The sequence below is a fragment of the Telmatherina bonti genome (genome assembly GCF_933228915.1).
Source record: "Telmatherina bonti genome assembly, chromosome: 16".
Classification (NCBI taxonomy): domain Eukaryota; kingdom Metazoa; phylum Chordata; class Actinopteri; order Atheriniformes; family Telmatherinidae; genus Telmatherina; species Telmatherina bonti.
In genome coordinates this window covers 8,853,663-8,879,453 of record NC_136614.1, presented here as the reverse complement: position 1 = coordinate 8,879,453, position 25,791 = coordinate 8,853,663, and the positions used below count along the sequence as shown (strand labels likewise).

Here is a 25,791-nt window from a genome sequence, read left to right as displayed (position 1 = left end):
TACATGCAGCTTCCTGTTTATTGTTTTAAAGCCTCTAAAACCGACACAAACAAAAATAATAAATCAGATATGAACAACTGACTTCCGCTATGTTTTAGCTACCTTACACTTCTGCAGCTGCAGAATTATTAAAGCGTTTGTGATCTGCATCAACGGTTTGAGGATCCGTCGAGCTGATCCAGAACCACCAGAGTCCGTCTGAGACCAGCTGGGTGTCTGCTGGAGACGCTGCTGCGTGTCCCGTCAGGACAAACTGGCTCATAAAAAGGGATTTTTGTGACGTTCTGGGATGAAAAAAGGAGGAAAACGCCACAGATGTTTGTGTTAGTGTCTCACCTCAGATGACATTTAAATACGAGAAGTGAGAAAAAAACATCGGCCGAGCAGAAGTTGCAAATTAGGCCACGAGGAACCATCAGCTGTTTACTTTTCTTTAGCATCGCCTCCTTTATTCTGTCTTAAATGTCACAGCATGGTAAACAGGTCCAGACAGACTGTTTACAACTTCGACTCAAGCTTAGTACAAATTTTAGGTTTTAAAATTTTAATGCAACGTTGAGACGTCGGGAGGAGCTCCGAGTTCGAATGTTTCACAACCAGGAGTTCAAGAGCGAAGACTCCGGATTAATGACTGAATTTTCAGCTTTAAAGGATGAAGGTCAAACACTGAAAATAAAACCAGGGTTTTACAACTTCACTCAGCATCTATGTTTAGTCTTTCATCCAATTTAAGTATTTTAACTTCAGGATTTAGATCAGATGGTAAAAATGTTTCATGTAGAGGAAAAGTTTTACCGCTGATCTTTACGTCTTCATCTCCTTTAAATCCCATTTATAATGAGATCAACCGGTTTACTGAACATGTAAATGTTCATTTGCTAGATGGAAGGTAGTTCCCGTCTCCAGCAGCATCCAGGCTGCTCTTCCTCTCAGTTTCTTATGAAAACAGTGAACAGAGTACATTTTACTACAAAGTCCTGCTTGCTGCTTGGCGGCTGCTTGCTGCTGGGTTAGAATTGGTCCTCAGTCTTCCTTTCCAGCCTGCAGCAGCTAAACGCAGAGACCAGCTGTAAGAATGAGACTGCTTGGCGACGTTACGGCTACTTTCATGTACCCGATGTACTGGTGGGACGCTTCACAGCTGTCTGGAAGCTTCTGGTTTATTTAGTTTCCGCGCCGTCTTTGTTCTGCGTAAAAGGTCTTCCTGCAGCTGGAACCGTATTTAACATTAAAACATAAAACACTCAGCTGGAATATTCAACAGCTTCACATGAATGATGAGTTGTGTGTGGCGGTCTCCGCCTTGCCTTAACTGATCATGGCTAGCAGCTAGCTTGTTGAGCTTCATGAGTCGGCTAATTTGGGCTTGTTTGACTCAGACAGAGGCTACTTCACCACCGAGACGAGCAGTTTGGAAGCTGAAGCAAACTCGATAAGCGGAAGAGAAAGTGGATGGAGCGACCTGACACACAAAACGGCGCTTTTCAGAACGCCAAGCGCTCATAGTTTACCGGTAAACTGTCGTTTATTACTGATCAATACAGAAATACTGATACTTTTGGTGATTTTTTTTTTTCTCCATTTGATATGATTTTATTTTATTTTTTCTATTTATTTGGACCTGGATTCTGTGTCCTTAATAAAGCTTGAATTGAATTGAACTGGATCTATTTTGATGTTAGACGGTGGATATTTTAGTGATTTGAGGTAAATATACAGTTTATTATAAACAGGAGGAAATGACTGGTGTTTAAAGCAGAAGCTGCTACGACAAACAGCCGTATGAGTTTAGCTGGGCGATGTGCGACTCAACCGGCTGCGATTGGGTTGGGTAGCATTCACACACAGGCCGAGTGGCGCCTAATAACCTCGAACATGGAAAGCATTTAACAGATATGGACAGATAAATAATGAGATTTGCTGAGACTCGTGGATATTTTCATGGTGCTGAAAAACATGCGATACCTTTCATATTTACTGATGTATCGGACTGATCCTCTCAGTCTGAGTCACAAAGTGTTTTGTCTTTTCTTAGTCGCCTTTCTAAAGGATTTTCTAAACACGTTCAGCTTTTGTACAAAGTATCGCATCAGATCGGTTTCGCAGATACTGGCAGGAATTTTACTGGAGAGAAAATCAGCGGCATCGCATCACTTTTCTGTAGTTTTCTGTCATCCTATGAAAAGTTCTGTACTTTTCATAGGATTTGCTCTAAATAACAAAATGCTGCATCAGCAGCAGAAGAACATTAAAATGAACAAAAATGTTAAATATAGTTGTTTTCAGAGCAGAAAAACAGTAAAAGTAACTGGGATTTTAGTAGAATATCACAGGGCGAATTGCACAACATAACGGAATAAAGTGTATCTGTGAAACTGCAGGACGAAGATGCTGCACTTTGTTACAATCAGACTAATAAAGCCTTCGTCTCAGACTCATCGGTGTGAGGCTGAACTTTTCTCACCATTTTACAAACTGGTTTCTGAAATGTGTCGTAGAATCACGCAGAACTTTTCCTCCTCAACAGATGAAATCACCGTTTAAAGCTGCATTTTGGATTTACTGGTGTTAAACATTTAACTGCGACTCGTCTGCAGAACAGCAGAAAAGGTGAAATACTTCTAGACATCGCAGTATTTCTGACGTTTCTTCATCTCGGCGTGGTTTGCTGCAGCTGACAGAAAGCTTTTAGGACGATCTGCCATTAATCTGTGGTTTTCTGGTATCTAGAGGGAAAAAAACGTCATTTTACAGATAAGAGAGACTCTGGAGGCAGCGGGCGGCGTTATCTGATTCATGTGGCAGATCTTATCCTCCGTTAGCTGACAGGAAGAGTCACAAACTAAACACTGCGTTTTGACACAAAGCAGCAGAAAAGTTGAGAAATTAAAAGTTTTTCTGGTGAAAACTGAAAGAAGAAGAAGTGTGATGAGTTTCCTGACAGCAGAGAGAAGGATGGCTCACCGGTTCTGGTCCTGGTCCTGGTTCTGGTCCGGCTGGGTTCTGGTGATGCTGCTGCTGCTTCACAGCGACGTGACACTGACGATCACAGGGACAGATGCTGCGACGCCTCTCATCAAGTCTTCCTCTTTCTCTGACTTCCAGCAGAAGTTCTTCAGCCTCTCAGCTTCCTCTTGGCAGGTTTCCATCAGCTGATCAGAGCGCCGAAGCCCCCCCCCATCATCATCATCATCATGTTTTACTGATGGCAGCTGAGGTGAATCAAAGGTTTGTTTATTCTGCAGCTTTAAAAACTCAAACATCCAGTCGGCAACAAGGAGGGATGAAAACAATAAAAACATCAATAAAAAAATACAGAAAAAAACTCTACATTTACATGTTAGGCTCCGCCCACCTCTCCTCCTATCGTCTGTTAGTCAGTGCTGTGTGTGTGTGTGTGTGTGTGTGTGTGTGTGAGAGAGAGAATGATGGTCTGGATGCTGTTCTGCTGAACAAACTTCCTTTGCAGAGAGGAGATTTATAGATATATTGAACCCCTGATATTCTGGATTTTTCTATTTATTTACATAAATGTTTGTTTTACAGAGTTTGTGCTGCTGAACCGGACCGGAGAGGAGAGAAGAGGGACAGAGAGAGAAGAGAAAACACCTTGTAGAGAGAGAGAGAGAAACACACATACAAGCCATTCTTTCATGGCCCGTCTGCTGCAGGACAAAGACAACAACTGTCAGGAGCACCAGAAACTAACCGGTTACATATAAACCAGAAACAGAGAAAGAAAACCAGCTGCTGTTATAAAATAAACCTGCAGGCGACTCGGTGACTGTCGCCTGCAGAACATACAGAGAGATCAGTGTGATCACGGTCACGGTGGCCCCATGACGGTGGTCCTCAGGGGAACCATCGCTCTGGACCTTCCCTGTCCTTTGTGGGCTTTTCTGTTTAGTTTCTCATTTCCTCTTTGCTTCCTCCTCCTCCTCTTCCTCCTCCTCTGTAGGTTTGTGAATGCAGGAGGAGAACTCCTTACATCCAGCTGGAGGTGACGGGTTTGTTGTGAACACAGAAAGCTAAATTCACTTTACTACAAACACCTGTCAAGTTTTTCTGTTTATCGGTTGTGCAGCTTGTTTTACGTGACCTGTAAGCGGCTGTCGAGCCTTTTAAAATCACCCTGTGGGACAAATAAAGTGATTCAAAATGAGTCAGGAGCCAAAATCAGGACAACAGAGACCAGTAAGCGAAGTGTAAGAACGTCTGGGAGGTGCGACCAGAAAAGTCGTAGGTTGTACGCAGCCTGACGCTCTGCCGACAAAGCCTTCAGTACGAACAGACGTCCTCCAAACAAACCCACCTGGACGGCCTCCAGTCAGCTTTTTATTCAATAAAATGTTTATTTTTTCATCTATCTGCAGATAAATTAGAGACAAAAAGGATGGAATCTTCTAGAATAAACGTAAATCTGTAAATGAGCGTTTCATGGTCCAGGAAAGATGCTGGAAATAAAGCAGCTCAGAGCGGTGGGTGTGGGCTGCGTCTAACGCCTGGAGCAGGAACAAGCTTGGAGAAGGAAACGTAGGAAAGGAAAAGTCCAAACAAAGATCCTGAAAATCCGCGTAGAAACGGAACGTTTTGTTGGCTCTGAGGTCCGGTTACGTCCCCACAGAGCCGACCAGACGGACGGACCTGCACTGGGAGTAATGACTCATCACCAGCAGCATGATGGGAGCTTCAGGCCACGTCCTCCATGTAGTCGGCGCCGTGAGTCTGACTGAGCTGCGAGACGCTCAGGTCCTGCGTGCTTTCATCAAACTGCAACAAACAAACAAACAAACAAACGTGAGTTTGGTGTGAAAGTGACCTGAGAGCCGCTCAGACTCAGAACCGCCGCCCCACCTTGTCGCTGTGGTCCGGACCCTCGATGGAAACCTCCTCGATCTCCTCGCCGATGCTCAGCTCGCTCCTGGACAGGTCCGACCGGTGGCTGGAAGCACAACGGCTCCGTTAACGCCGAGACAAACGCCGGGACACGCCAACGTCTCGCCGCCGACCTCACCTGTTAAAGTCGTCGTCGTATTCCACGTCGTCGTCTGTGGAAGCAAAGTTCCACACGTTAACGGGTTCTGCTGGTTCCACCCGGTCCACACCGTCAGAACCAGACCTACCTAGCTGCAGAGATCCCGTCTGGTCGCTCGGCGCTCGGAGACCTTTGTCTCTGGAAGCTCCTGCGGGACAGAAGGAGGCGCTGAAACGGGTCGGGTCATTTCAGAACCACAAGAACAAGAGCAGAACTACAGCACGTCTGAACTGAACCTGGTCCGGACCAGGAACCGCTCAGGCTGAGGACCAATCAGACAGATGTCAGACTCCGGTCCACCAGAACCAGTACCCTGCGGGTTTTTGTTGTCTCCCTGCTCCAACACTCCTGACCCGGAAGTCAGAACCAGTCTGAGAAGAACCGCTGGACCCGTTTGATTAGAACCAGGTGTACTGGTGGAGGGAAATGACAGGAACTGGCCTGGTACTGGTCCACCAGGACGGGAGTCTGACACCGCTGCAGCACATCTGCGACACGGTCCAGATGTTCCCCGAGTCAGACTGACCGTTTCTGCTGTGGCTCGGTTCTGATGCGCTGCTTCCTCCTCCTCCTGGTCTCTGGGCCTCAGACGAGGACCCTGCTGGACTCCGTCTGGTTCCGGGTGCGTCCGCCTTCCTGTGGACCAGAACCGGTTCTCATTAAAACAGATCAGAGACCAGAAACAAGCGAACCTCCGCATGGATCGGATCGATCTAGAGAACTGAAAATGTCTGGAAAACCGATCAAAGCTCAGATCCGAGTCCAGAACACAAAATGTTCTGGTTCAGATGGATTATTTGATCCGAGTCTGAACCACTTCAGGTCATGTGATCACGGAGACGCAGCAGTCTCCGCCTCCGTGTTCATCTCCATGGCGATAAAACTGAGGAAACTGGATCAAACCAGACCCGACGTGATTTCTACTCATTGATCCGTTCAGCAGCGTCTGCAAACAGGAAGTTCCAGAAGGAGGAAGTGTCTTCTGATTGGTCGTTCATGAACACAAACATCGGGTCTGGAGGTAAACAAACAACTTTCGGATCACGACCTCGGTCTAGATCCAGAATCTTAAGGCGACCCGCAGGATGAACTCCTGCAAACTGACAGGAGTGAGCATTGCTACATTTCAGGATCTTTGCTTTCTGTCGGACCGAACTTCCAACATCTGGAAGGTTCAACGCAGATGTTTTGAGTTCTGATGGAAACCGGATCTTGTTATATTCTAGATTGCGCCGTCTGATGGCAGAAAGTTGTAGTAGCTCCGACTTGCTATCTTGATTTTTTTAAAACTACAAGCTCTTCTCACATAGATATTACCTCAAACTAGGTCTTTTTCTGAGGATTTCATGCCGGTTCGGAGGGTGTGCTGCAAGGGAGACTTTTCTGCATATTATTGGCTCTTTCAAGACTTGTTATGATGAGTCTCCATGACAACGAAAGACTTGTTTACAATCGTTTAATCAACTGATTAAACTCTCCGAAATCAGGATGATCAGCGAAACAACACATCAAATCCTGATGGAGTTGAAAAGAAAGAGAAGAGGATGCAGAGTGGGTTTCAGACAGAGGAGAAAGCGATGGAGATTTAAACCATTTCTCCCGACCGTCATCATGGGTAATGTTAGATCGCTAGCTAACAAAACGGACGAGCCCGAGATGCTAACAAGGTCTCAGAAAGAATACAGAGAGTGCAGTATTAAGTGCTTCACCGAGACATGGCTGCATGAACACATCCCTGACTGTAATGTGTCTGTACCGGGCTTTAAAACGGTCCGTGCAGACCGCAGTAGACAACACAGCGGAAAGCTAAAGGGTGGTGGAATTGCAGTGCTGGTTAACCAGCGTTGGTGTCATCCCGGACATGTTACTGTCAAGGAGAAGATATGCACAAGGGACATGGAATTGTTAGCTGTGAGCTTCCGTCCATATTATTTACCCAGAGAGTTTACCTGTGTTATTCTGGTAGCGGTTTATATAATACCTGGTACCGCACCAGACACAGCCTGTGACGTCATCAGCTCCGTCGTTGCTCGGCTACAAACACAGCATCCAAAACTCATTCATGGGGATCTCCAGAGACTTCAACAACGTCTCCCTCTCTGCAACTCTTCCAACATTCCAGCAGTTTATCAGCTGCTCCACCAGAGAAAATAAGATCTTGGACTTATTTTATGCAAATATGAATAATGAATACAGTTGTTCTGCCCTGCCTCCTTTAGGAAGATCTGACCATAATCTGGTTCTTCTCACCTCCACCTACAAGCCCATCGTTCAGCAGCAACCAGTCATCACAAAGACTATCAAAATCTGGTCTGCTGAAGCTGAAGATGCTCTTAGAGGAGGCTTTGAGGCTACAGACTGGAACGTCCTCTGTGAACCTCATGGAGACGACATCAACGCCATGACTGAGTGTGTGACAGATTACATAAACTTCTGTGTGGACAGCATCGTCCCAACAAGAACAGTGAGGTGCTTCCCCAGTAACAAACCCTGGATCACCAGTGACCTGAAAAAGCTGCTGAACATCAAAAAGAAAGCCTTCAGGGATGGAGACAGGGAGTTATTGAGGGCAACACAAAAACAACTTAAAACACAAACTAAGAAGTGCAAGGAGGACTACAGGAAGAAGTTAGAAAGTCAGCTCCAGCAGAATAACCTGAGGGATGTGTGGTCTGGAATGAAGAAGATCACCGGCTTCAAGTTAAAGGGGGACCAGCCTGATGGAGGTCTGGACAGAGCTAATGAGCTGAACATATTCTTCAACAGGTTCAGTTCACCCCCTACCTCCAGCCCAACAGACCACACACCCTCCATAAGCCCACTGCTTTCCTGTCACGCCTCCAATCTGTCACCCTGCAGCTCAGTCATGGACCAGAACACAGCTTCATCTCCCTCCACATCAGGACATCCTGAGACCTCCACCTTGTTTGTCTCCTGCAATCAGGTTAAGAAGCAACTTGAGAAACTGAACCAGAACAAGGCTGCAGGTCCAGATGGTGTCAGTCCCAGAGTTCTCAAGACCTGCTCAAAACAACTATGTCCGATTCTCCAGCACCTTTTCAACACCAGTCTGAGACAAAGTAGAGTCCCAGTGCTGTGGAAAACCTCCTGCCTTGTTCCAGTGCCTAAAAAAACACAACCAGCTGAACCAAGTGACAGCCATCAGCCTCCGGAACAAGACCTCTTAAAATTAATTATATACAATATTGAATTTTCCTTTGGGGATCAATAAAGTATTTTTCAATTAATCTCCTCTACGGTTCTGGAAGATGAAATCTGATGTGTGTGTTTGTTGTCTGTGTGGCTGAAGCAGCTGCGGCTCACCTGGACCCAGAGCTGAGACCGGGATCAGAACCAGGATCATCAGCAGCAGCCAAGACAGAGAGGCTGACAGCAGAGAGGAGGAAGAGGAGGAAGAGGAAGAGAGGACACGGAGTCAGTAGGACATCAGCGGCTCTAAACAGAACCTTCAGAACCATCAGAACCAGACCTGATGGCTCCTGGACTGTCTCATCCCATCGACCCACCTTCACCTAAACATCACGGAGCCGACGGCAGAGCTTAAAGTGACCCGATGCATGCTGGGACGTGTGTGTGTGTGTGTGTGTGTGTGTGTGTGTGTTGCAGACACACAGAAATCTCACAACATGCAGGATCAGCTGATGCATCAATGATCCAATCAGAGAGGAGGATCGGATCTATAAATCCTACGATGATGATGTATTGATCGACTTCCTCTTCAAACGTCAGTTTCAACACAGAGGGTCACATGACCAGGATCACATTTTCAGCTGATCGACATGCAGACGGGCTGCTGATGATGACGTCATGACCACACCTGACAGGAAGAGACTCACTCGCTCAGACTTCTGCATCGTCTCATGGAGGACACGACCGGTCCAGAGACACCGTCCTCACTCAGCTGGACCGCTCTGCAGCTGGACGACGGGAGGACGGGGGAAAGGAAAGGACAGGACAGGTGTCGAGGACGAGGACAGGACAGGTGTGGAGGACGTGGACAAGTGTGAAGGACCAGGACAGGACAGGTGTGGATGATGTGGACAGGACAGGTGTGGAGGACGAGGACAGGACAGGTGTGAAGGACGAGGACAGGTGTGGAGGACGAGGACAGGACAGGTGTGAAGGATGAGGACAGGACAGGTGTGGAGGACGTGGACAGGACAGGTGTGGAGGACGTGGACAGGACAGGTGTGAAGGATGAGGACAGGACAGGTGTGGAGGACGTGGACAAGTGTGAAGGACCAGGACAGGACAGGTGTGGATGATGTGGACAGGACAGGTGTGGAGGACGAGGACAGGACAGGTGTGAAGGACGAGGACAGGTGTGGAGGACGAGGACAGGACAGGTGTGAAGGACGAGGACAGGACAGGTGTGAAGGACGAGGACAGGACAGGTGTGGATGATGTGGACAGGACAGGTGTGGAGGACGTGGACAGGACAGGTGTGGAGGACGAGGACAGGACAGGTGTGAAGGATGAGGACAGGACAGGTGTGGATGATGTGGACAGGACAGGTGTGGATGATATGGACAGGACAGGTGTGGATGATGTGGACAGGACAGGTGTGGATGATATGGACAGGACAGGTGTGGAGGACGTGGACAGGACAGGTGTGGAGGATGTGGACAGGTAAAACCACAGGACGGGAACTCAGAAAGCAGTTTTTCTCTGCCTTTAGAGGACATGTCAGGAGACCAAAGCTGCGTGTCTCATGCTGTCCTCCGTGTGATGGAGGGACACGTGAGCGTCTTCCGACCAGCGGATACTCACACCTCAGGAACGTCCGTCCCCTCGGCGCCGGCCTGTTCTCCCATCGGAGAGTTCTGACTTCAGACGCAGCAGAGACAGAAAACAGCAGAGACAACATTCAGGACCACTCCCGTCCACTGGGGGACACACCGGAGACGGAACCACGGTTTGGGGAGGAATCGGAAACAGAACCACGGGTCGAGGACCAGAGATGGAACACGTCCACTTTAACTGCAGTCCCTAAACTCAGATACTTCTTCCATTGTAAAACTTTACGCGTACTTCGGACAAACTTCAAAAGATTTTACAGATTTTTATTTCTTCAACATTTTATGTATTCAGAAATTTATTAATTTAACACATAAAAAGAAATTATATAGTTTTACAGGAATTTAGAAAAATATCTTATTTCTTGAAAAGCAAAATTATATGATATATAATTTTATATATTATATTATATCATATGATATATTTTTATATCAAATTTATATATAATTTATATGTATATTATTTTACATTTTTATTCTAATGACATTTAATGTAATATTTTAAAGCAATTCATGATTGAAATGACATTACTATGATGATAATACAATAAATTGCTTGAATTATTTTATAATAAAACAGAATTATATTTTACATAAATTTGCACTGAATTTTCTGAAAATGGTTTTAATGTTTTAATTGAATTTTGATTTTTAAAATATTTTCTGTTTTAATTTAATTCTGCTTCATTTCATGAAATAATTTCCATTATTTTTATTTTACTTTGTGCATTTTAGTCGTTATCTTCAGAAGGTTTTTTTGTTTATTGAAATGAGGAATAATTTCTGGCATCAGCAGCGGATCAGGTCCGGTTACAGAACCAGGGTCCTCACCAGCCGTAGGTCTTCTGCGGTTTGGGCAGCGGGTCATCAAAGAAGGAGTCTCCCTCGTCGGGGTCCGCCTCCAGGTCCAGGTCCAGGTCTAGGTCCAAGTCCAGGTGATCCTTCCTCACAGCGGAAGACGAGGTTCTGTTGTTGGACGTCTGCTGCTGAAGGTCGTCTTTCCCCAGTGAGGACGCTCGATCCGAGTCCTGAACGACAGCATGGGTTCAGAGCTGATCAGCTGATCAATCACCTTGTTAATCAATCAGTTCTCAGATTAAAGCTGCTGCTTCGTTTTTTATCTTTTTCTTCCAGAATCGTTTCCAGACCTGCAGATAAAAATGTCGGACGTTACGATCCGAGCAGCTTTGATCTGAGAATTCCTCCGTTCGGACGGGATTTTTGGTTCTGATCGGATCAAACCGGACCGGGAATCAGATGAAACCCCTCTGAACGTGGACAGGTGTGTTAGTGGATCATGTGACGTTCAGGTGGAAAAGTTTTTCTTCCTCACAGTCGGACTGCGCTCCGATTTTTTTCCTGCTCCGCCCCGACCTGACCGAGGTGGCCAATCGCAGCAGAGTGGAGCCATGACGTCACTTCCTGTCAGGGCTCCTTCTGTCTTTTCCATAGAATATGGACTCATATATGAAAGATGGACGGAGCTTCCGGTGGTTAAAAGTGAAGCCGATGCAGAAGTGTATGAAACTGCAGTTCCCCCTTCATCCACTAGGGGCTGCAAAACAGCGCAAATCCCCATAGACTCCCATGTTAAAAAGACCAACTTCACAGCAGAAGTAAACATGTTTACAGCAGGAATAAACATGTTTACAGCAGAAATAAACATGTTTACAGCCTGGTTCAAAAATCCATTTTAGGTTTAATAGGTCAGGTTTACCTTCATGACAACTGTGGGGGGAGTGAATTTTTTTCTAACTCACCCGTTTAAAAGTAATTTAATCACGAAATTCGGCATATTTAGGGGCGTGTCATATTGATTGACAGGTACCCTATCTCCCGCTTCAAGAACGTAGAAACACCGCGGTTTTTAGCCGGTTAACAACGGTACTCTCACTTGAGCGATTTGCGGCCGAGTTTGAAGCCTTAGAGATAGGGTGAAGAGCTCGGTCATCCGGGAGGAGATCAGAGTAGAGCTGCTGCTACTCCGCATCGAGAGGAAGCAGTTGAGGTGGCTCGGGCATCTGGTCAGGATGCCTCCTGGACCTCCCTGGTGAGGTGTTCTAGGCAAGTCCCTCTGGGAGGAGACCCCGGGGAAGACCCAGGACACGCTGGAGGGATTATATCTTTCAGCTGGCCTGGGTACACCTCGGGATCCCCCCGCAGAGCTGGCAAATGTGGCTGGGGAGAGGGAAGTCTGGGCTTCCTTGCTTAGGCTGCTGCCCCCGCGACCCGACCCCGGATAAGTGGCAGAAGATGGATGGCACAACGTAACTTAGCTTTAGCCCGCTTACCTCCGTTAGCCAGTTAGCTCCTGTTATCTCCGGGTTAGCTCAGTTAGCTCTTAGCTACAGAAAGCTCGGAGTTCACTCAATGTCAATCATCCACCATGACGCTCACAGCCCCCCTCTCAGCTCCACCTCTTTGCCCATATTTGTATTTTCCGGGCGAGACGACACGCCATGCCTCTGCCAAGATGGTGATGGTAGGAACTGCCCACCGAGCTTCAATTCAGCTCTTGGGAAAACCTACGGGTGACGTCACGGAGGCTCCGCCCATCTTTTATATACTGTCTATGATCTTTTCACAGTCAGTCTGTGAGGAATGAATCAGGTTGTCATGGTAACAGGTTATCGGTGTCTGGTCTCAGTCTCCTCTAACAGCCTGCAGCGGGTCCTGTGTCTCAGCTTTGGTTCAAATCTGCTCATCTCACAGGAACCAGGAACCGAACTCGGTACCAGGAGGTACTGGAACACCAGTACCCCTCTGGGACGGGCTTACAGAGCGAAACCTTTCTGATTGGTCAGGTATTCGCAGCATCAAATGTTAGTTCCCTTAAAAAGTTACCGGGAACAAACCTGGAAGAGACCAGACAGACAACCCGAAGAGTTCCTGGTCTCTGCGGACCACTTCTGCTAACGTTCCGGGAACTTTGTGTACAAACAAGGCAGAATGTTGACTTTTCCAGTCCAGAACCAGTTTCAACAGACCTGTGTCTGGATGAGATCTGGTAGAGGAGCGAGACCAGAGACCAGATGGAAGCAGATCTGAAGGTCTCGGTTAGTGAACTGCTGATGATCATTGTGATGGTGAGTGTTAGCATGAAGGTTCTGGTTCTGTTCTGTTACCTTCGCCGCTGTCTGACTCTTCTGGCCTTTATATCTGGGAATCTGTGCAGGACATGGACACAAACCGTCAGACCTGGACCAGATCTGGACCTGGAACTGATCTCAGGTCAGACCTGGATCACATCCGGACTGGAACTGATCTCAGGTCAGACCTGGACCACATCTAGACTTGGAAATGGGGCCAGACCAGATCTGGACCTGGAACTGGACCAGGAACTGGGGCCGTACCGGATCTGGACCAGGAACTGGGGCTGGACCAGATCTGGACCTGGAACTGAGTCCGGACCAGCTCTGGATCTGGAACTGGGTCCGGACCAGCTCTGGATCTGGAACTGGGTCCGGACCAGCTCTGGATCTGGAACTGGGTCCGGACCAGCTCTGGATCTGGAACTGGGACCTGGACCAGATCTGGACTGGAACTGGGTCCGGAGCAGATCTGGACCTGGAACTGGGACCGGACCAGGCGGGTCAGACAGAAACCAGCTGCTGTAAATGTGGCAGAACATCAGCTGATCTGGTGGACTGATCCAAACTGGTCTGGACCACATCGGGACTTGAACGCACCTTGCTGACCGGTGGAGAGGCGAGTTTGTCTTCAGGAAACTGGTGCTGAGGTCCGCTCACATCGAAGTTCTGAACCACCTGCACACAGAACAGGTTTCACTCAGCAGCATCACATCTGGACCGGAACCAGAACCGCCCGTGTTCATCAGAGAACCAGGAAGGAGAATCCATATTAGTTTCATCAGGAGACCTCATCCCGTCAAGCAGGACTCACCACGGATCTACACTGCCAGAAGAGACGTCGGTACGTCTCCAGGAAGGTCTGGAAGTCCACCGCTGCGGACAAACAGGAGACAGGCGGTCAGAGTCGCAGGTGAACCTGCAGACAGGTAAACCTGCAGACAGGTGAACCTGCAGACAGGTGAACTTGCAGACAGGTGAACCTGCAGACAGGTAAACCTGCAGACAGGTGAACCTGCAGACAGGTGAACCTGCAGACAGGTGAACCTGCAGACAGGTGAACTTGCAGACAGGTGAACCTGCAGACAGGTGAACTTGCAGACAGGTGAACCTGCAGACAGGTGAACCTGCAGACAGGTGAACTTGCAGACAGGTGAACCTGCAGACAGGTGAACCTGCAGACAGGTGAACTTGCAGACAGGTAAACCTGCAGACAGGTGAACTTGCAGACAGGTAAACCTGCAGACAGGTGAACCTGCAGACAGGTGAACCTGCAGACAGGTGAACCTGCAGACAGGTAAACCTGCAGACAGGTAAACCTGCAGGTGAGCTGCAGGACAGGAGGACTTACGTCTGTCTGTGGCTCGTATTTCATCAGCAATGAAGCTCTCCAACATCTTCCTGCAGAAATAAACATTTCATTTTCAGGACTTTTTTTATCCCTTCAGCCCATTTTTCCCGTTTCGTCGCCATGTTGGATGTTTTGGAGCGTTTTACTTTAAAAACTGAAATTGTTCTTTACAGTCAACACAACAAACTTCCCGACGTTTTGTGACACAAGAGGTCAGAAAACCTTCTTAAAGACATCACAAAGTAACTGGACTCGGTCTGGAATCGGTCTGGAATCAGACCTGGACTGGACTTGATCTGGACTCGGACTGGACTCGGACTCAGACTGGACTTAGACTGGACTTGGTCTGGACCCGGACTTAACTCGGACTGAACTCGAACTGGACCCGGTCTGGATTCGGACTGAACTCGGACTGGACCCGGTCTGGACTCGGACTGAACTCGGACTGGACCCGGACTGAACTTGGACTGGACTCTGACTGAACTCGGACTGGACTCGGTCTGGAATCAGTCTGGAATCAGACCTGGACTGGACTTGATCTGGACTTGATCTGGACTCGGACTGGACTCGGACTGGACTCGGACTGGACTCGGACTCAGATTGGACTCGATCTGGACGTGGACTGGACTCGGACTCGTTTGTAACCAGAACCAGCAGATTTCTCCGCGAGTCAACGATCATCTGAGCTGCAGTCCGTCGGATCTTTTAGATTCTGAAATAAACTCTGTCTTCGTGTTTTTCTTACCTGTTTAATGTCGGAAACAAATCTCCGAAGACGTTCTTCAGATCTTCTCCTCTCACCGAGCCGCTCTGGTCCTGCAGGTGGAGATTAAACTCTCCTCTGTGATTGGTCAGACTTGTTACCTGGCTGCATGATGTCAGCAGACGTCTCACTCACCTTGTCGTAGACATCAAACGTCTTGCGGGCGAGTCCGATCTGTTTCTGAGACACTTCCTGCATGAAAAGGAGACAGAGTCGGAGGATGGGCTGAGAAAGGCGACATCTAAACGTCAGAAACCGGATGAAGAATTAGTAACTTTCAGAAGCTCCGACCTGAAAGGACGAACCAGTGTTGAGTTAGAAATTACGGAAAAGTTAGAAAAACTGGACAAAACACACCGTTTCTACATCTGGTCTCAGAAAGGTCCTGAAATCAGAACACGACCAGATCAACAGGAAACCCACGCTCTTCCACACACACACACACACACACACGTCAGGTGTGAAGCAGAATGTGGGTTGAGGCTGATCTGAGCTGGCAGAAACACCTCAGAATGTGGATTTTTTCCATCCATCCATCCATCTTCTGCCGCTTATCCGGGGTCGGGTCGCGGGGGCAGCAGCCTAAGCAGGGAAGCCCAGACTTCCCTCTCCCCAGCCACATTTGCCAACTCTGCGGGGGGGATCCCGAGGCGTTCCCAGGCAAGCCGAGAGATGTAATCCCTCCAGCGTGTCCTGGGTCTTCCCCGGGGTCTCCTCCCAGAGGGACGTGCCTGGAACACCTCACCAGGGAGGCGTCCAGGAGGCATCCTGACCAGATGCCCGAGCCACCTCAACTGGTTCCTCTCGATGCGAAGGAGCAGCGGCTCTACTCTGAGCCCCTCCCGGATGACCGAGCTCCTCACCCTATCTCTAAGGGAGAGCCCGGCCACCCTGCGGAGGAAACTCATTTCAGCCGCCTGTATACGAGATCTCGTTCTTTCGGTCACGACCCACAGCTCATGACCATAGGTGAGGGTAGGAACGTAGATCGACTGGTAAATCGAGAGCTTCACCTTCTGGCTCAGCTCCTTCTTCACCACGACAGACCGGCGCAGAGTCCGCATTACTGCAGAAGCCGCACCGATCCGTCTGTCGATCTAGCGCTTTACGTGAAATAAAAATACACAACCCCCCCCCAAAAAGGCAAATGGCAAATCCTCCGTGACGTCACCCGTAGGTCTCTGAAGAGCTGAATTGAAGCTCGGTGGGCGGTTCCTACCATCACCATCTTGGCAGGGGCATGCGTGTCGTCTCACCCGGAAAATACAAATATGGGCAAAGAGGCGGAGCTGAGAGGGGGGCTGTGAGCGTCATGGTGGATGATTGACAGCTGTCAAACTCTGACCTGCCTGTGGCTAAGATCTAACTGAGCTAACCGTGAGCTAATGGGAGCTAAGTAGCTAATGGAGGTTAGCGGGCTTAAGCTAAGTCACGTTGTTAACCGGCTAAAAACCGGTGCAACACTCTGTCGATAAACCTGACCTATAATTCTCCTATAAACAAAATAATCAATGAAAGAACGGAGTTTCTGGTGCAAAGGTTACACTTAGAGGTTTGAACACAGCAACAAATCTGAAAAATTTTTAGCCAGTCAACTAAAAACAAACAAAAAAAGAGCAACTATTTCATCTGTTAAAGATCCAGCAGGTAATATCATACATGACCCAGACACAATAAATAGCATTTTTAGAGACTTCTCTAAAAATCTGTATACATCCCAATTAGATCCATCAGATAATGACATAAATCAGTTTCTAAATAATATAGACCTCCCAGGACTACAGCAGGAACAGGTTACAGCCTTAGATTCCCCCCTTACAGCCGAGGAGCTACATGAAGCCCTCAAACATATGCCATGTCAAAAAAGCCCCAGGACCGGATGGCTTCCCAGCAGAGTTCTATCAAGTATTCTGGAAAATACTGGCCCCTACGTTTTTCAAAATGGAGACACAAATAAAGGAAAATGGCTACTTACCCCAAAACATGAATTCTGCCAGCATCATTGTACTGTTAAAACCAGGCAAAGACTCCACACTTCCATGTAACTACAGACCCATATCACTGATAAATGCAGACCTTAAAATAATCTGCAAAGCTTTAGCTGCAAGGTTAGAGAAAGTAACTCCACTCATTATACACCCTGATCAAACAGGCTTTATAAAAGGCAGATATTCCTCTGTTAACATGCGCAGGCTAATCAATATAATAGATTACTCTACCATCAATAACCTGGAAACAACAATAGTTTATCTGGATGCAGAGAAGGCTTTTGATAGAGTGAATTGTAAATTCTTACTAGCTACTTTAAATAGATTTGGCTTTGGACCTTCCTTTCTTGACTGGATCAAAATCTTATACAGCTCCCCTAATGCGAGAGTCAGGACGAACAATCAAACCTCTCCAAGTTTTCATCTTCAAAGGGGCACCAGACAAGGTTGTCCACTCTCTCCCTCCCTTTTTGCTGTATTTATTGAACCACTAGCTGCTGCAATTCGACAGAATCAAATTATAAAGGGCATCCAGTCCAAAAATATAATTCATAAAATAAGCCTTTATGCCGATGATATTTTACTATTCCTCCAAAACTCACAAATATCATTATCTGAAACAATCTCACTAATTAATAAATTCTCATCACTATCTGACTACTCTATTAATTGGTCTAAGAGCACAGTCCTACCAATTAACTGCAGGTTTCGAAATCCATCCAGCGCTAATTTACAATCAGATAACATTAGATACTTAGGCATAAATATTCCCCCCAGGCTCTCAGAACTGATAAAATGTAATTACACTAACCTTCTTAAGACAATAGAAGATGATCTTACTCGCTGGAAGTCACTCCCCATTTCACGTATGGGGAGAGTTGCTACAATAAAAATGATGGTTCTACCCAAAATCAACTACCTGTTCTCCATGATTCCTATGAAACCTCCCTCCACCTGGTTCAAATCACTAGAATCATACACTTCCCAATTTCTCTGGAAGAATAAACCACCCCGGATTAGTTTAAAAACATTACAAAAACCTAAAGATCAGGGAGGCTTAGACTTGCCTAACTTTCAACATTATTTCTTAGCAAATAGGCTGCAATATATCTTAAAATGGCTTAAACCGAGTTCATTAGATGAACCATGGATAGACTTAGAACAAACATTCTGTGACAATGTGGAAATCTCTAAACTTCCATTCTTCAGCTTCAGTGTAAAAAAGTTAAAGTGCTTCAAAAGCGTCAACATTAGCACCTCTCTGACAGCTTGGTGGGAATTTCTTAAAAAAAACAATTCATCAATAATCCCATGTGAACTCACACCTATCTGGAACAACCCTGACATTCTGTTAAACAAAAATATGATCAACTTTAAACAATGGATTAATAAAGGAATTAATTATTTAGAGCATATTATCCATAACAGAAGAATTTTATCTTTTGACACTCTATCATCACAATATGGAATTAATAGTAGCAGATTTCTAGAATATCAGCAACTCAAATCCATTATACTTACAAAATTCCCCCTTCATCAAATAGACTTGGAACTTCCTCCCACAGTAGCAGAATTTATGGAACTTTGTAGCCCAAAGTTACTTTCAAAAATATACAGGTCGATGTCAAAAATGGATAATTTAAATTCCTTGCCAACTTCCAAATAGGAGGCAGACCTATCTATCAGTCTCAGTCAACCTTCTTGGCTGTAAATATGTCTAAATGCTTTTAATATGACAGACAGTTCAAATCTACAACTCATCCAATACAAAATTCTTCATAGAACACATTACACAGGACAAAGAATGTTCAAAATGGGTCTAAATCACTCAGAGATCTGCACACAGTGCACATGTAACGCAGTTGATAATTATTTACATACTCTATGGCTCTGTCCACCTGTTCAAAAGTTTTGGAATAAGGTTTGTGGGGAATTATCAACATGGCTCAGATGCAACATTCCTGCATGCCCCAAGCTTTGCTTACTGGGAGACCTTAATGACATCAACATGGACTCCAACAACACACACACTATCCTTGTGGCCCTATGTATAGCAAAAAAAACTATCCTATTAGACTGGAAGTCCAAAAGAAGTCTAACCATTAATCACTACAAAAATCTCCTGTTGGAACACAGAAGTCTCGAGATCACATCTGCTTCCATCAAAAATGAATCGGCCAATGCTCGCTCTCCCTGGACCCTGCTAATTAATCACATCACTTAGTAGGACTGGGGGCTGGGACCTTGGCGGCCCTGGGGGGTGGATTGGGTGGATTGGGGGGCTTTGGGTCCTCGGGGCGGCTCTCGGACCAGGGGTCTGGGCGGGTCATTGCTTTGGGGGCTGCTCGCCTGGCCGGCTTGGAGCTCTGGTGGCCCGGAGGCTGGGGTCGCTTGGGGGCGGGCCGGGGGGTGGCCGGGAGTTCGGGGCGGTCGGGGGTCGGCCTGGGCTGGGTGGCCGGGTTGCTGTTGTGCAGGCTGCGTGGGGGGCCGGGGGCCCCCAGGTTTCGGGGCTCCCTCCCTCCGGGATGGGGAGGCCTGGCCTGGGGGGCCTTGGTCGCCTGGAGCATACCGTCCGGGTCGCGCTGCTATGGTACCTGGCGGGTTCCCTGGGGATTGTGATGTGTCCGTAGAGGGATGGGGTTTGGTGCGGGTTGGTAGAGGGAGGGGGGCGTAGGAGGGGGTTGGGGGAGGGGGGATGGTGTAGGAGGAGGGGGGTTGGCAGCAGAGGAGCGGGTGGACGGGGGGGGGGGGGGGGGGGGGGGGGGGGGGGGCATGGGAGGGAGATGTCTGGGTGGGAACCGGGGACTCTCCGGCCCGTGGAGTGCTGGCGCTGGGCCGCCGGGGATGGGGGGACGACTGGGGTGCTGCCTCCTGCAACGCCTGGCGGGGTGGGACTTGCCCTTCTGCCCTGGGGCAGTCCCGGTGAGGTGGTCCCATTGGGGTCCCATTTCTCCCCTCAATTTTACTCACAACTTAGACACTATTACATTTACACAAGCAGCACACACACTTAACTCACACACAGACACTCACAAAAACAAAGGAATGCTTGGGGGGGGGGGGGGGGGGGGGTCTGGCTGTCTGGCAGCAGCTGGTCCCACCACCCCATGGCCACCCCTTTTTTTTTACTTGCACTACAACCCATGCACACACTACAGAGGCGGGCGGGTGGGGGGGCAGGGGTCTTCATATGCCCCCTCTTCGTGGGTAGCACTTGGGGTACAGGGGGCGGGCTTGGTGCTGGCCTGGGGGTTGGGGACAGGGCGCTGCGGGGGACCCTCTGTCCTGGGCGATGTCTGGGCCGCATGAGGGGGCCGGCAGGGTCTCTGGTTGGCTGCATAAGTGTGTGTGTGTGTGTGTGTGTGTGAATGTGGAGAGTTCAGGTCTGGGGCCTGCAGTCCTCCGGCGCCAGCTGTCGCTGGGGGGGGGGGGATTGAGAGGGAGAGGGAGGGTTGAATGGGAGGGGGGGGGTGTGGAATGGGAGGGAGGGGTGGGGGTGGGGGTGGGGGGGGGGGGGGGGGGGGGGGTGTTGGGGATGGTAGGGCTTAGGAGGGACATGTTTATTTCTGTTGTAAACTTGTTTATTTCTACTGTGAAGTTGGTCTTTTTAACATGGGAGTCTATGGGGATTTGCTCTGTTTTGCAGCCCCTAGTGGATGAAGGGGGAACTGCAGTTTTATGCACTTCTACATAAGCTTTTAACCACTGGAGGTTGTTGCTTGTTTCAGGCCCTGGGGGCCTCAGGGTCCTCCCCTACGCCTCGGGTCGTGGTCGCGCCCCCCGCCAAGCACCTGATCTTTGATTACATGATCACAGGGTGAACACTCACACGTGTTCACCCTGTTCCCGCCCACAAAGCGCTCATCTTCCCATCTGCTTCCTGCTGAATGTTGCTGATGATTATCTGCAGCTGTGTTTGATAACGGTCGGTATTGTGATTCTTATTTTATTTATTTATTCAGCCCTGCGATGGACTGGTGAGCTGTCCAGGGTGTACCCTGCCTGTCGCCCAAAGCCAGCTGGGATAGGCTCCAGCTTCCCCGCGACCCTGAATTGGAATAAGCAGTTCAGAAAATGAATGAATGAATTTATTTATTTAGCATATCGTCAATATTCCACTTTCTTAGAGCAGTTCTGTAGGAGTTTCTATTGTTTTGTGAATGCTGTGATTTTAGCAGCTTAAAATAATCAGAATAAAAATATTGAGAATATGACGACATATACATGACGAGTCTGCAGATCTGTCTGGCAACAATACGGCGGTCAGATTGCTGTTCTGTCTGCTGAGACGCTGACGGGGTAAAAATAAAAAACTTGTGTTGATGGAACAAAGCAGAGAAGAAGATGAAGGTGAAGAAGACTCACCTTCGGAACGTGTCCACCTCTGTGGTCCTGCAGACACAAACAGACGCATCAGATCCCGGTACCGTGTCCTACTCAGAACCTCAGCGCGCGACTCACCTCAGCATCATCAGGCCGCTTGTCTCGCCGCCTTCCTCTCCTGACGAGCTCCAGCAGTAGCGGAGAGTTCTGGTTCAGATCCGACTCGTTCAGACCCAGTTCTCTGGAGACCAGGTCCCGGCCGTCCAGGCCGTTCAGCTGCGGAAAAACCAGATGTTTCTGAACGCATCCGGAAGATGTTTGTAGCACTCCAACCCGGTTTGGAAAACATGACCCGTTCTGGTTCTGATTAAAGGAACCTGAACGTGAACCAAGAGAAGATTCTGGATCTTCTGGTCCAGTTTCTCTAAAGTTCAACATGTGGCTTCTCGAGTCCCTGAACGCACCACAGCCGTCATCACAGTGTCAGAGGTCAGGTGACCTGGACAATATTCAGACGAGCGTGTGTGTGTGTATGTATGTGTGTATATGTGTGTGTGCGTGTGTGTGTGTGTGTGTGTGTGTGTGTGTGTCTCCCACAGAGAGGGAGCTCTGAGTTAGACTGTGGTCACATCACGTCTCTTCATGATCCAACATGAACTCAGACTCTCAATTTTACCAGCTCAGAAAACACACCGTTTCACACACTTTCCTCCTGACGGCAGCCTGTTCACTCCACACACACACACACACACACACACACACACACACACACACACACACACACACACACACACACGAAGAGAAAAGGTGTGTGTGTGTTTCTCTTCCTTCTGCTCCACTCTGCCTTTAAACTGCTCCTCTGGGATCAATAAAGTTGACAGAATAGAATCATCTGCTGCGGTGAAACCCTTGTTGAATAAAGTTCTGCATGAAAGCGACCGCCTCTCCTCGCCATCGCCTCGCTGACGTTCTGGAACATTCTCTCTCCAGAACCGTCAGGAACTCACCGAGTTGGTCTCCGGCTGGAACACGGCCAGGCTGAAGTCCAGGTTAAAGACCTGCAGGAAGTCCAGGATCAGACTGGCCACCAGTCGGCCTGCGGAGACACAGAACTGGTTCAGGTTCAGGTTGAACAGGTGGAGTCTGTCTCGGCTTAAGCAGCTGAGCTGTGACCCCGGAGCAGGGCGGCGGCGCTACCCTGTGGTGGCGAGTGGGACATACAGCTTCTCCAGGACGGGAGACGGAGACAAACTCACCGTCTTTGGTGTGGAGACATTTCCTCAGGTTCTCGTTGACAAGAGGAGTTTTGTTCTGAGGACGACAGAGACTTTTAGTCGGACTACGATGTGAAATGTGGGAGAGGACGGGAAGGAGACTCACCTCCAGTCGGTCCTGGTCCTCCATGGCCAGAAACACAGCTGCCCTCATCTCTGCCTGCAGGACACAAATCATGTCTCATCACCTCAGCTTCATCAGCGCTGCGTTCTCTTCACCGTCTGCCGGGAACCAATCAGAACCTCGGAACATTTGTTTGTCTAAAGATGGCATGCTTCATCATGAGTCGTCATGGCAACAAGATTTCTGGACTGGCGAACACAAACAGTCGATTACAACCGTAACTGGACGCTCAGGTCTGATGACTGGATGTGGGGTCCAGTGAACCATGAGGAGGTTCAGGAGGACAGAACTCGCCGTTCCAGGACACCCGGACTTCTGATCCGTCAATAGATTAAAACTTGGTTCTGTGACTCTGACCTTCATCACGAGTCTGTTCATAACTTTTATGGACAGAACTTCTCGGTGCAGCCGAGGTGTTGAAGGGATCCGGTTCGGTGGTCTCAGGATCGGGTTTCTGCAGATGATGTGGTTCTGTTGGCGCCGTCGGGTCGTGATCTCCGGCCAAATGTGAAGCAGCTGTGATGAGGATCAGAACCTCCAAATCCAAACCGTGGTCCTCAGCCAGAGAAGAGGGGCGTGTTCGCTCCAGTTTGGGAACGAGGTCCCGCCCCAAGAGGAGGCGTTCAAGGACCTCGGGGTTGTGCACGCGGCAGGGTGGGTCGTGCACGCGGCAGGGCGGGTCGTGCACGCGGCAGGGCGGGTCGTGCACGCGGTTGCCTCTGTGTGTTTTAATGTGAGGTTGAAAAAAATGTTGGTACTTTCTCACCACCTCGATCAGCTGTTTTATCAAAACAATCCGTTTTATCTGCAACAGTAAAAACACAGAAGCAGCAACTCCGCTTCCTGCTTTCTCCGTGTTAACCACGCCCACCTCACATGTCCGACCAATCACACGATACTTCTCGGAGCCCCGCAAGAAAAAAGTTCTTCAGCCCGATGTGTCAAGAACTGTCTTCAAACACGTCCGCGAGAACAAAATGACGTCATTTTCTTCTCGGAGCCTCAAGAACAAGAAGAAAGTTCTGGCTTCTTGTGGAGGATGGAACAAGCGTGAGATCGACAGACGGATCGGTGCGGCGTCTGCAGTAATGCGGACTCTGCACCAGTCTGTCGTGGTGAAGAAGGAGCTGAGTCAGAAGGCGAAGATCTCGATTTACCAGTTGATCTACGTTCCTACCCTCAACTATGGTCATGAGCTGTGGGTCGTGACCGAAAGAACAAGATCTCGTGTACAGGCGGCTGAAATGAGTTTCCTCTGCAGGGTGGCCGGGCTCTCCCTTATGCCTCTTTTCCATCAGTATCAGCTCGTCTCAACTCAACTTGTCTCAGCTTGGTTCTGTTTCTTCTCCATTATAATTTAGTTCCAGGTCTAAAATGATTTGTGTGAAATCGCTGTGACGTCAGTGTTGTGCACGACAAGCTCTATACCAACACAGGACCAAGAGCCAATCTGCTACTTGGTCTGTGGCTCGCCGGTCGCTGACCATAAATCGTCTCCATCTGTTGGAACTACTTCCAGTCTCGCCTGTTTCATCCACTCCAACCATTGTGGTCCTTGACCTGCCGATAGTCACTGTGGAGCTTTTCCAGCTTCTCACGACACAGCTGAAAACTCTGTTGCTAGCCGTAGACATTGAGTCGGAAAGTTCTTGACAGACTTTTTCATGTCGTGTCGCTCCATCTGGTTCCTACTGTATCCTTTCCTCAGCAACCAAAGAAACGTCTCCACCTCAGTGTTGGACCACGGAACAGACTTTCGTTGCGCCATTACTTGTCATGTAATGTAAACAACTTGGAGTCGCTTTTCCAGTATTGTCACTCCCTGACCTCTGATTGGCCGCGACCCTGACCAATAGTGGCATGCAGTCTGGTGACGTCACATACAACCCGACTCAGCTCGCTTAGAACCTGGGCTGAGGAGTTACAAAAAAATACCGGTTAACAGGTACAAAAGTAGAGTGGAAAACCCTTCACACCGAGTTGAGGCAAGTTAAGTTGAGACAAGCGGATACTACTGGAAAAGGGCCAATAGAGATAGCCGCTGGTCCTCCCCCCCAAAAGGAACCAATGAGGTGGATGGGGCATCTGGTCAGGATGCCTCCTGGACCTCCCTGGTGAGGTGTTGCAGGCACGTCCCTCTGGAAAGAGACCCCCGGGGAAGACCCAGGACACGCTGGAGGGATTATATCTCTCCCCAGTTCATCCGTGGGAGGTCTGAGTTTCCCTGCTTAGACTGCTGTCCTCTGTAACCTTCAGTTAGCAGGAGAAAGAGGAGGGATGGGTGGGTAAAGAGATCTAAGAGGATCTGTGTGTTATTTAATGGCATGTTAGTTTATTTAGACATTATTCTGTATTTATTCTTCATTTTAGCATTTGCAGTCTTTAAAACACAACATTTTGGTGGATTCCATGTTTTAAGTCCTAATCATGACACGTCATTAATAAAAACACCTGTTATCCGGTTACATCGTCCTCAGAACCAAGCCTGGATCTGACACAACATTCTGCTGGAAACGCAGCAAATCTTCAGTTTTTATTCTTCATTTCAGCATTTGTTCTGTTTTTATTCCTCATTTTAGCATTTGATCTGTTTTTATTCCTCATTTTAGCATTTGCAGTCTTTAAGACACAACATTCTGCTGGACACTGATCTCATCTTCTGTTTTTATTGTCTAATTTGCTTCCTGTACTGGTAAACATGAGCCCAGCATTAACCAGTAACTAACCACAGACTAGTTAACTCAGTTATCTCCCGGTGAGAGAAACTAAACCTCTGACAGGAACTTCCCCATTAGTTAGCATTCAGTAGCTTAGCATTGCTAACCAGGAAGCTAACATGAACCCATCTAACGGAACCGAACCAGGGTTCTGCGTTCGGTTCGGGCCACAAACCTTCAGCTTGTTGAGAACTCCGCTGTTCTCCAGGTTCTGGATCAGCAGGTCCCGCAACTCCGTGTCGTCTTCCGCCGCCGACATGGTTACCAGAAGCTAAGCTAATGTGAGCTAACCGGTGCTGCCAGGACCAAA

General features: G+C 48.3%; 2 protein-coding genes across 6 annotated transcripts in view; both read right to left on the bottom strand.

The window, feature by feature from the left end:
• ccr6a (chemokine (C-C motif) receptor 6a) overlaps positions 1–3,087 on the bottom strand; it is a 9,105-nt gene extending 6,018 nt beyond the window's left edge. Inside the window, exon 1 of the mRNA XM_079255848.1 lies at positions 2,965–3,087. The gene's annotated coding sequence lies outside the window, so the exon portion shown is untranslated. The remainder of the gene's footprint in view (positions 1–2,964) is intronic.
• Positions 2,985–25,791, bottom strand: cep43 (centrosomal protein 43). 5 transcript variants are annotated; one of them, XR_013771638.1, is made up of 22 exons: positions 25,657–25,791; positions 22,747–22,800; positions 22,623–22,677; positions 22,374–22,462; positions 21,505–21,642; positions 21,409–21,435; positions 15,191–15,247; positions 15,038–15,108; positions 14,293–14,342; positions 13,756–13,817; positions 13,542–13,619; positions 12,978–13,019; positions 10,684–10,880; positions 9,827–9,883; positions 8,893–8,973; positions 8,360–8,422; positions 5,562–5,671; positions 5,124–5,183; positions 5,015–5,048; positions 4,855–4,942; positions 3,801–4,770; positions 2,986–3,766 (listed from the first exon to the last, which is right to left on the bottom strand). XR_013771638.1 is itself a non-coding variant. In XM_079255841.1 (21 exons), the coding sequence occupies exons 1-21, from the start codon at positions 25,738–25,740 to the stop codon at positions 4,690–4,692; spliced, it is 1,578 nt and encodes a 525-aa protein (XP_079111967.1). In that variant the 5' UTR covers positions 25,741–25,791; the 3' UTR covers positions 2,986–4,689. The 5 variants fall into 5 exon arrangements, 4 of the variants coding, with proteins under 4 accessions (XP_079111968.1, XP_079111967.1, XP_079111969.1 ...); XM_079255841.1 differs by having other exon boundaries at positions 2,986–4,770; XM_079255842.1 differs by lacking the exon at positions 12,978–13,019 and having other exon boundaries at positions 2,985–4,770.

Coding starts and splice junctions, on each gene's coding strand:
- cep43 (XM_079255841.1), bottom strand. CDS start 25,740: ATGTCGGCGGCGGAAGACGACACGGAGTTGCGGGACCTGCTGATCCAG. Junction 8,974..9,826: donor GGGACGGACGTTCCTGAGGT/GTGAGTATCCGC, acceptor CCCGTCGTCCAG/CTGCAGAGCGGTCCAGCTGA. Junction 5,184..5,561: donor ACCGAGCCACAGCAGAAACG/GTCAGTCTGACT, acceptor TCTGTCCCGCAG/GAGCTTCCAGAGACAAAGGT.